This window comes from Rhinopithecus bieti, unplaced genomic scaffold (genome assembly GCF_001698545.2).
Source record: "Rhinopithecus bieti isolate Rb0 unplaced genomic scaffold, ASM169854v2 scaffold_7985, whole genome shotgun sequence".
In the NCBI taxonomy this organism is placed as follows: Eukaryota; Metazoa; Chordata; class Mammalia; order Primates; family Cercopithecidae; genus Rhinopithecus; species Rhinopithecus bieti.
In genome coordinates, this window is record NW_016805762.1 from 2423544 (window position 1) to 2435050 (window position 11507).

At 35.2% G+C, this 11507-nt stretch overlaps 1 protein-coding gene across 1 annotated transcript in view; it reads left to right on the top strand.

The window, feature by feature from the left end:
* KTN1 (kinectin 1) overlaps nucleotides 1-11507 on the top strand; it is a 108764-nt gene that overhangs the window by 54439 nt on the left and 42818 nt on the right. The window contains 11 exon segments of the mRNA XM_017873691.1: nucleotides 1135-1241; nucleotides 2764-2896; nucleotides 4715-4802; nucleotides 5459-5625; nucleotides 6038-6106; nucleotides 7433-7470; nucleotides 8149-8239; nucleotides 8613-8681; nucleotides 9146-9183; nucleotides 9342-9423; nucleotides 9905-9973. Coding sequence (XP_017729180.1) covers nucleotides 1135-1241; nucleotides 2764-2896; nucleotides 4715-4802; nucleotides 5459-5625; nucleotides 6038-6106; nucleotides 7433-7470; nucleotides 8149-8239; nucleotides 8613-8681; nucleotides 9146-9183; nucleotides 9342-9423; nucleotides 9905-9973 — 951 coding nt within the window.

Below are 11507 nucleotides of genomic sequence, written 5' to 3' on the forward strand. Positions count from 1 at the left end.
TTTTCCAGGTGTTGTGTGTCTCAGTTCCCCTGGCTAGGAAAAGGGATTCCCTTCCCCCTTGCGCTTTCCAGGTGAGGCGATGCCTCGCCCTGCTTCAGCTCTCGCTGGTCAGGCTGCAGCAGCTGACCAGCACCGATTGTCCGGCACTCCCTAGTGAGATGACCCCAGTACCTCAGTTGAAAATGCAGAAATCACCGGTCTTCTGTGTCGCTCGCGCTGGGAGTTGGAGACTGGAGCTGTTCCTATTCGGCCATCTTGCTCCGCCCCTCCCACCTTAATTTCTCTTAATCAACAATTTCTTTTGAAAGAATTTATAATAAGATTATTTCATATGAAAACATGTTCTTATGAGAATGTAAGAGTCAGTGTGGTTTGTCTTTAGATTCTTTAATCCAAAATTTTAAAATTAGAAGAAGAAAGTTAAGAGTGGTGGTCCCCAGGGGTTTCAGGGAAAGAAATGGGAGTTATTCGTTAAAAGGTGCAGAGTTTTGTTTTACACAATGAAGAGAGTTACGGAGATGAATGGTGGTCATGATTACACAGCATTATGGATTTATTTAATACCAGTGAACTGTATACTTGAAAATGGTTAGAATGGTATGTTTTATATGTATTTTATAATGTAAAAACTTGGAAAAACAATTAGAGGTCAGAATATTTTAGCAAGCAGGTTTAGGTGTTATCTATATGATTATGCCTCAATTTGTAACTTAATATGAAGTGTACCAAACATATTTTCAGTTTTTAAACTTTGGCTTACAAAAGACTTTAAGAATATTGCTAACATACAGTTGACATAGGATCAGGACAGGCTTAATTCTGTATGAATCTATTCGGTAGGAAAGAAGTCCTAAATCATTTAGTTCTGAAACATCATCTCTAAGCATGTTTATCTTGTATGTCAAATATGATAGCAGCTAGCATCTACTTGTATTCTTGAATGTGGTGAGAGTTTGTATTTAATTTGCAATCATCACTAACAGTATAGTTCTTTTAAATTTGGTCATGTTTATTTGAGAAGAATGATTCAAACTTCATTCTATTGATGCTTTTTACATTATTTTAATAAAGTTTATTTTGAAAGTTAGCCTTGACAGTCTTTGTTTTCTAAGTTTTATATGTGTAAAATTTTAGTTTCAGCAAGTTCGTGAGCAGATGGAGGCAGAGATAGCTCACCTGAAGCAGGAAAATGGCATACTGAGAGATGCTGTCAGCAACACTACAAATCAACTGGAAAGCAAGTATGTTTCCAAATACCTTATTTTTAATTAAATAGCAGAGTATTTTCTTGAATCATCAAAATATTAATAGTGTTTGATAGTAATTGGTTAGACTTGTTTTTTTACATTTGTTTCTAAAATGAGTTTTTTTTTTTTTTTGAGACAGAGTTTCGCTCTTGATGCCTAGGCTGGAGTACAATGGCGCAATCTCTGGCTCACTGCAACCTCCGCCTCCTGGGTTCAAGCAATTCTCTTGCCTCAGCCTCCTGAGCAGCTGGGATTACAGGCATGTGCCACCACACCTGGCTGATTTTTTTTTGTATTTTTAGTAGAGACGGGGTTTCTCCGTGCTGGTCAGGGTGGTCTTGAACTCTCAACCTCAGGTGATCTGCCCACTTCAGCCTCCCAAAGTGCTGGGATTACAGGCGTGAACCACCACACCTGGCTTAAAATGAGTTACTTTTAAAAACAATTCTCTTTTGCTTTGTGAAGAACTTCTTTAGTTATATATATGTAAACCATATATGTTATATTAATGACATACTATTATATACTTATACAAACACATTAATATATATCATATATTACATATTTTTATAAACATGTATGTGTATATTATATATAAACTATGTAATAACTACTAGTACCACCAATGGAATGGTCTATGAAATTTATATGTTTTAATCCATCTGTCCCCTTTCACAGTAGCACCCAAACTTCAGTATTCTGAAGAGCACCTGGCATTCTAGTTAAAAAATGTATTCTTGAGTCCTACTCTTAAAAGATTATGATTCACTGACTGTGAAGTAGAGCCCAGCAATCTACATATTAAGACACTTTCGGGCCGAATGTGATGGCTCACGCCTTTAATCCTAGCACTTTGGGAGGCCGAGGTGGGCAGATCACCTGAAGTCAGGAGTTCAGGACCAGCTTGACCAACATGGTGAAACCCTGTCTCTACTAAAAATACAAAAATTAGCTGGGCGTGGTGGCACACACCTGTAATCTCAGCTACTCAAGACACTTAGGAGAATTGCTTGAGCCTGGGAGGCGGAGGTTGCAGTGAGCCCAGATTGCGCCACTGCACCTCCAGCCTGGGCAACAGAACCACACTCTGTCTCAAAAAAAAAAAAAAAAAAAAAAAAAAAAAAAAAAAAAAAAAGACACTTTCCTTGTGATAGTGATTGACTCTGAGGCCATACTTTGAGAAATAGTACCTTAGAGAGATTAGTAATATGAGTACACAGTACCCTGACTGGTTGGTTTTTAATACGTTTTCAGAAGACCAGTTTGAAGGTGACACTATTTATGTCATCTGTTTTTCTTGATATTTTACAGTGATTTTAGAATTTGTATAACTCGTTAGAATTATATAGGAATTACCCACCTAAACTTTATTGTTAGTAATCGCTTGTGTTCTGTTTCAGTCGGGCTGTAAATAGAACTACTAGCTCAGCTCAGCAAAACTACCAAAGTATGTTTTGTTTATTTCTTATATCTATATGTAATAATGGAAGGCTCCTAATCCAGTTACTGTTTTCAGGCAGTCTGCAGAACTAAGTAAACTACGCCAGGATTATGCTAGGTTGGTGAATGAGCTGACTGAGAAAACAGGAAAGCTACAGCAAGAGGAAGTCCAAAAGAAGAATGCTGAGCAAGCAGTTACTCAGTTGAAGGTGATATATTCCCACCTTTGTCATTTCATAAATAATATAGGTGTATTAGTTCGTTTTCATAGTGGTATGAAGAACTGCCTGAGACTGGGTAAATTTTTAAGGAAAGAGGTTTAATTGACTCACAGTTCAACATGGCTGGAGAAGCCTCAGGAAACTTACAATCATGGCAGAAGGTGAAGAGGAAGAAAAGCATCTTCTTCACGAAGCAGCAGGAAGGAGAAATGCCGAGCGATGGGGAAGAGCCTCTTATAAAACCATCAGATCTTGTGAGAACTCACTCATTATCACAAGAACAGCATGGGGGTAACCATGCCTATGATTCAGTTACCTCCACGTGGTCTCTCCCTTGACGCACAGAGATTATGGGGATTACAATTCAAGATGAGATTTGGCTGGGGGCACAAAGCCTAACCATATCAGTAGGTATTTAATTTGATGACTTAAATGTGTATATAGATTTGAAAAATATAGTTTGAGGCTTAGTGGGACCTGTAGTCTAAATGCTATGCCCTGATGAAAGAAAAAGTAGCATGTGCCATATTGAAAGAATTGAATATAGGCTTGAATTTGAAGTTAAAGACTGTTTGAAGATACGGTAAATGATATTAGCTGATTGACAGGTATAAACTGTAGAAGTTTGTCTTATATATGGGGGTTAGGGTCTACATGTATAGGGCAGAAATCATGTAGTTAAAAATTACCCTTAATACCACTTTATCACCCATAGCTTGGATTTTTCAGTAGGTCCAGTAGAACCTAGTTTTCTTTCAGCACTGAAATAGGTAGTTTTTCCTTTGTTTAAGCACAAGACTGAGTGGTGTTCCAGTGGCTTGCACTCGACCCATGATGTACAAAAAAAATCACATATTATGTCTTTAGACACCAGAGTGTCACTTGGTCCAATGAGATACTGTGAAGAGATACATACATGGCTTTGCTCAGGCTGACTGAGGGAGGAGCAGATTCATTTATCTCATTTTATATGCATTATGCAGCATATGTACATTGAATAGAATGATGAGTATAATTCTCTATTCCTCCTTTTATTGAAGAGGAGATTTGTTGAAAGTATAGTTCAATTTGTGTAAGTTAAATGCTACCTCATTATAGTAGATTCCTACCTAGGTCATTGATACAGTTGTACTTTGATACCAGTTCCAGAGTAGGAGTTAAAAAGGCTTCAAGGGTAATTGAATATGGAAAATAGTGTGAGTAACCTTTGTTTTTCTTAAGTTTTCTTGGGTCTTGTTGGGAGATTGATATAAGTATCCTTTCTTTTATTTAATACTGATCTTGCTGATGGGTTTACTACTGGCATAGATATGGAAGTCTGTTTTCTGTGGATATGGATAAATAAATGACATTAAAGATTATAGTCATGATTGGAGTGTTGTGTTATAGAAATACCTCAAAATAAGAATTTTTAGCTACTTAGATTTAGCAATAAAGATACTATCCTGTCCTTCGGAAGCTTATCAGCTGAAGGAGGGTTAGTGGGAAACAGGTTATTGCTAAGTGGATCAGATATGTATATAGTAGTAGCTATCTTGATCTAAACTCAGCACAAATATTGAGTCTCTGAAATAATCTCTAAACTGTAAACCCTGTAATGTTGGAGGATAGGATGGCTATGACTGATAAATAAATGGCTTTTAGATTGTGTTTATCTGCCTGTCTTATTGAAATGTAGGAGACTAGTTGCAATAAGCAGTTTTATGATATAACAGTAAAGGTAGAGGATGCTTTTTTTCCCTCTTTTTCAAAGTAGAAATTCTGTGTTTGTGCTAATTTATCCTTTCTTCCTTTTAAAATACCAAGGTTCAACTACAAGAAGCTGAGAGAAGGTGGGAAGAAGTTCAGAGCTACATCAGGAAGAGAACAGCAGAACATGAGGCAGCACAGCAAGGTAAGGGGAAGAGGTATTCATGTAAACTTTGTATATAATTTTGGGTAAAATTTCCTTTCTCTTCCATCTGTGAAGAAAGTATAATTTGGTATTTTGGTTATAGCTCAGTAAAAATAGCTTTTATACTTTCAGAATATCTTTCTTTCTTTGACATTTGTTAGGGTTTTAAAATAAGTTACCTACTAGTTTTGCCTGAAGCATTAAAGTTGCAGGCAAAATTGTAGTACATGATAGGGTAATGTGGTCCTGGCTGTGTGTGTTTCTTTTCTGTAGTTATTCTCTTTGGTTCTTTGGTTAATTCTTCGTTTTATTTTTTGTTCCCAAGAAAATAATTCTTGTTTTGAAGAGAAAAACAGAGCATTACCATCCCAAGTAGTTTACTTAAAACTGCCCGTTTAATACATGCTAACTTTTACTCATTTACTCTTAATTTGATGAATCCATCTGGGAGATAATGGAGTATGTGTTATGTGTGTTGTTTATTTCTCTACTACTCCCTTTCTGCCGTGAAACACAAGTATAGGCTGCTACAGGAGCATGCAAGAGTGGAAGCAGGAGAGATTCAAAGGAGGTTTTAGAGAATGCTTACACTAAAGATGGGTATGAGAAACTAGGCAAAGAAAGAGACCTCTGTAAAATGTAATGTTTTATTATAGATTTACAGAGTAAATTTGTGGCCAAAGAAAATGAAGTACAGAGTCTGCATAGTAAGCTTACAGATACCTTGGTATCAAAACAACAGTTGGAGCAAAGACTAATGCAGTTAATGGAATCAGAGCAGAAAAGGGTGAACAAAGAAGAGTCTCTGCAAATGCAGGTTCAGGTATTTTTTCTTCTTTTTTATTAAAAAAAATACAGGTGGTCAGTTATTAGATCTGTGTGTCTAGAAGAGAGAGTAAGGTCTACCTTACCCTAATTCTGAAATGATGATGAATAATTATAACTTTGTCTTTGAGCACTTGTCACAGTATGGTATGTTTGAAGATGTGCTCATCCACAGTCTTAGGCTCTTTGTATTAGATTAGGAATAGCACAGACATATCTTTAACTTCTCTCTTATAAGCTAACTCAGAATGTCTAATCATTGTTTAAAATAATGCCTTTTGGAATCTAAGAATTCCTTAAAAGAAAAAAAAAGATAAAGATAAACAGATGTACCTATAATACATTGTGTTCATATACATGGGGTTATTTATTAGCATGCTTTTTTTCTTTTTGATTGCTATTTATGAAAGGATATTTTGGAGCAGAATGAGGCTTTGAAAGCTCAAATTCAGCAGTTCCATTCCCAGATAGCGGCCCAGGTAATGACGCTTTCTTATTGCTTATGATTCAGCCATTTAAACACTCATCTGAATGCCCTTTGAGTGCCAGTTACTGGATTAATAGCTGGGAGACTAGTCATTGAATCAACAAATGATGATCCTGAGTGCTAAACACTTGCTAATTATGTACGGTGCTGAGGGAAAACACTCAGAAAGAAATCCATACCAACTAATTGGATGAGGGGAAGGTTAGAGAGCTTTTATTATACAAAAATATCCCCAATCCTGTCACAAAACAAGGAGAGAGAATTGGCCGAATGCTGTCTAGAATAGTGGCTTATGTATTACAGATGTTCATTAAATATCAACTAGCTCTGGAAAATCCTAATATATCAGCAGGGGGAACAATATGGTAACCATAGATCACAGATTATATTTGCAAAAGGATGAATTGAAAATTTGTACCTCAGTTTAGTGACTCAACCTTCCAAAGTTTTCAAGTGATAGTGTAGGACCTGTTATTCTTTGACATGACGTACACGTCTTTATAAATAATACAAAGAAAATCAAGTAAAAAGCAAGTTAAGTATTGTGAATTTTGAGCTTCAGTTTTCAACTTGAAAATTCTGAGAGTTATTTGTAGCAAAAGTATTGGCTTAGAAGTCTGACATTTCTGTATAAAAGTGGTTTTAACATTAAAAGTTTGCTTTTAAGATTCAGAGAAGTTCAAACTCCCAAAGCTTTGACCCTATAAACATATTTTTCCTAATTGCTTTGTCTGTAGAAATTATAGTCTAAAATAATTGGGGAAGAATTAATGCAGGAAAGGGTGCTGGTATGGATGTGTATGTATATGTGGATTACAAACTCAAATTGAATTGTGATCTTGGGTTATCAGCTGAGAAGTAGCTCTAAAAAATTTATCAGGAGTTAAATACGTAGAGAGTGCTGTAAGAATCTTTTAAATAGTAAACATGAACATGGGTATTACCAAACTATATTAGTCATGAAATGGATAATTTTTTATTAAAAGTTGTTACTAAGGAGAAGAAACACAGGATGACAAATGGCCTTTCTGGCTGTTTTTCCTACTCATTTGTTGCTTGTCAATTATTTAGTTTCCAGACCTGTCAACTTGTTTTATTCTAAATGTCTTCTGATATGTAATTCCTGACTACTGGCTGTTGGTGATCAAACTTGCTTTCAGAATGATAGTTACTCTTTATTGAATACTCACCATGGGCCAGATACTTTCTTAACAATTTATATACATTAACTTCTCAGAATTTAAAGCTCTGTTATTATTGTATAGCTTTAAAGCTTTCTCTTAAATACTTTTATGTTGACACTATTTTTCTTTTTTAGACCTCCGCTTCAGTTCTAGCAGAAGAATTACATAAAGTGTAAGCCTACCTTTTCACACTCTTAGAATTGTGTAGTCACCACTAACTGATACTTGTTAGATTCGACACTTACGATTAACTTTATACCTCTGACCTGTTCAGAAAATACTCTGAACTAGATTTGAGCAACTTTTGCTTTTTTTTTTCCTTTTTCCCATTAGTGAGTTGGGTCCCTAAACATTATATATTCTGCTTTTATTTATGTTTTATTATAAAAAGAGTTGGGGAGACTTTCATTTGGGTGTTAGCAATTATGTGGAAGAAGTAATTGTTTAGAAAGTAGTGGAAGTAAATTAGTTTTTGTGTCTAATAAGTAGTTGTAGTTCTTCTGTGTCCAGCTCTGTGGTTGTATACCCAAAACAAAGTTACATGCTTTTTTTGTGCCGTGTAATTTTGCATGGACATTGATCACTTGAGTTCTGAAGATCTGAAATCTGGTTTTGACATTGCTAGCTTTAACAAATTAACCTCTTTTATTTTGAGTTTTAAAATAGGGTTATGTATTTTAAGGAGTTATAGTAATGTGTATGACAGTTGTTAGTAAACTGAAAGGGGCTATAGAAATGGAAGGTATATGAGAACTACTGAAGTCAAGATGACGCTTTTTAAGGCTTTAAGTCCTTTTGATTTGTGACTTCTGAATGTTTATTTAATGTACAAATGTCTTTCCTTCTAAAGGATTGCAGAAAAGGATAAGCAGATAAAACAGACTGAAGATTCTTTAGCAAATGAACGTGATCATTTAACAAGTAAAGAAGAGGAACTTAAGGTATAGTAATTTGTATAAATGGCTGCAATATTTTACAGGACTGAAATTTAAATTACTTTTATCCACATAATCAGTAAGTGTATATGAAGAATGGAAAATAGTCTGGAGTTCATTTGAAATAACTATTTTCTAAACTACAAAATCCTCTAGCTCTCTATGAGGAAAATTCAAAGAGCTTCTCTTGTGATATAATTTACAATAATTTACAATAGTTTGATAGGGCTATGCTAAATAACAGGAATTGGTGGTTTCTCTTTATTTAGGAAATTTTGTAAGTTGAGACATTTGCTTAACTCTTCTGTAGAAAAGATGCTTTACAAACTTTAAAATCAGTTGTATTAAATATTTTAAATGCTATTTTTCCTTGTTCTAGGATATACAGAATATGAATTTCTTATTAAAAGCTGAAGTGCAGAAATTGCAGGCCTTGGCAAATGAGCAGGTAGATCTTTATTGCTTTAGAGCATTGACCTCAGAATTTGAGTTTGCGTATTTTTATTTTCATTGGTATTGTGAGCCCCAATTTGATTGTGTAAGTAAAAAATATGATGGTTTCTTATCTTTGGCTGCATGATTTGATGTTACTATTTTTATGTTGAAATAAATGTTTGATCCAATGAATTGATCACTTCAAGATATCACAGGAGGCAGTTAAAATGATCTTACTATGCTGATTTGTTTGAGTGCTTTATTTGAGCCATTTAATTCAAAAAAGATATACCTTTTACTAGGATAAAAGTGAGAAGTAAAAAATATCAAACAGCAAAACATGTTACAGAAATGTATGGTATTGCTGTAACTTCAAATATATGGAACTATAACTTTTTAATATGTAAAAATTAGTGAAAAAATAGTTTTGAGCACTTCTTGAGAAGTGATACCATTTTCTTCTCATTCCACACACAGGCTGCTGCAGCACATGAATTGGAGAAGATGCAACAAAGGTGACTAAAGTATTGTACATCTAGTCATTCATACATTTATGTTTAAGTATAATTGTTGCAGAAAATGTTGCTACTTAGAATTGATAGTTGTGCCCATAATTCCTGTAGATTTTCTGAATGTATGAGGTATTTTAATTTACTTTTTTTCACCCTTATAGTGTTTATGTTAAAGATGATAAAATAAGATTGCTGGAAGAGCAACTACAACATGAAATTTCAAACAAAATGGAAGAATTTAAGGTGTGTGATTAAGCTTGTAAACTCAGGTTTCTTAGAACAACCTTGCATACTTTTCAGTTGAGTGATTCCAGAAATACTACATTTTATGTGAAGTCACTCTGAAACAGTGTTTCTGTAGTTCATTAGGGGACTTATGCAAACCATGAGTTTTATCATTTTTCCTCTAGATTATCTGTTCTTTTAGTAGAGCTTAGAGATTTATTTTGCTCCCCCCCAACCTTTTCTCAGCTGATAGTTTCTATTTGGGACTGTCTTATTTGTCTCCACTGTTGCTGTAGTTCTAGTTTCTGGTCATGGCCAACCAAGTGCTAGGGTGCATCTCGGTGTCCAGTGAAATTTGAATTATGTCAGTGTATAATTGACCTGTCACTTTGAGTACTGAAAGCCGAGATAAAAGTTTGATTGTTCAAAAACCCATTCAAATGATTGCTTTTTTACCTTTTTTCTTAATAAAACAGTAAATTGAGATTCTTTCTTCCAGATTCTGAATGACCAGAACAAAGCATTAAAATTAGAAGTTCAGAAGCTACAGACTCTTGTTTCTGAACAGGTACGGTTTTTCCTAAATTACAAAGTAGAAACACTTGATATATAACAAGATCTGGTTCTTCCTATTTAAGTACCAAAAGACTAATTGAGAAATTTTGCTTAAGCTTGGATATGTCTGTTATTGCCTTTCTATTCATCCTATATCTAAATTAAGGACATTTTTTCTTCCTGAGATGAAGTGTATGCCAATCTGCTCAAAAGCACATTCCAGAAAAACAAAAAAGTGTAATAGGATATGCATAAAAAGAATTTAAGCCATTTTGATACATTTGACTCTCAGAATAAATGTCCTGCCTTAGACTTGAAACCTTAGCTTTTTCTTTTAGGGAGCATGGTATCTTTAAAGGTTGAAACTTATTACTAGCACTTAAAAGCAGCGTGATGTTGATCAAATAGCTTAACCTTTGTGACACCTCTCATTCCAAGCCTTTCACGTGGAGATTATATTTACACTATAAGGTTGTTAGATTTGAAAGGAGAAGGTTATGTATCATGCTTAGCCTAGTGCTTTGTTTATGGCAGGTATCTAAACCTTAATTCTTTTCCCTTATTTATTTTATCCATCTCATCTCCATCCGCTGCCACCATCACTGTTCATTTCGTATTTATAGCAAGGCATCAAAACTATAGCAGCTTTGAATAAGCATGGTTCCATAAATTGGAGCCCAGTGGTATCTGTTCTCTGCCTATTCCTAAGTGCTGCGTTCGTACTCTTCTCTTACGCAGCTCTTACAATTACAGTTTATTAATAAAACACGAACTCTTGGTGACACATTAGAAGGTTTGCATTTGTTCCTAATACTAAGTTTTTGAATTGTACTTTTATTGGAAGCTGAAATGTAAAGCTGTTGCAAATGATAGCACTTCTTTTTAGTGAATTCTTGCATTCTTTCATTTATTTTAAAATTCACGTTTATGCAGATATTGAGCTGGTGTAAGTAACTGTGCCTCTGTAAGTATTTTATTAACTTGTCAAGAAATAATCCATTTATTTTACCTCCGCATATGATATTAAGTGCATTATTACATAGTCTTACTATGTACTTTGTATTTGCTTTACCCTTGTAAACTAAAAGTAATAGAGGAGAAAATGCTGAAGGGATGATATTTAGTTTAAATGGCATTTAAGGCCTATTCTTTTTTTTTTTTTTTCTTGAGACAGTCTTCCTCTGTTGCCAAGCCTGGAGTTCAGTAGCACCATCTTGGCCCACTGTATCCTCCGCCTCCCAGGTTCAAGCCATTCTTATCCCTCAGCCTCCTGAGTAGCTGGGACTACAGACACGTGCCACCATGCTCGGCTAATTTTTGTATTTTTAGCAGAGACGGGGTTTCGCAATATTAGCCAGGCTGGTCTTGAACTCCTGGCCTTAAGTGATCTGTCTGCCTTGGCCTGCCAAAGTGCTGGGATTACAGATGTGAGCCACTATGCCCAGCTAAGGCTTATTCTTGTCTTATTTCCTTTTCTGGTATAGCTTACAAAAGATATGATATCAATTATAAGATTTCTCTGCCGCCCCCCCCCCCCCCCCCCCCCC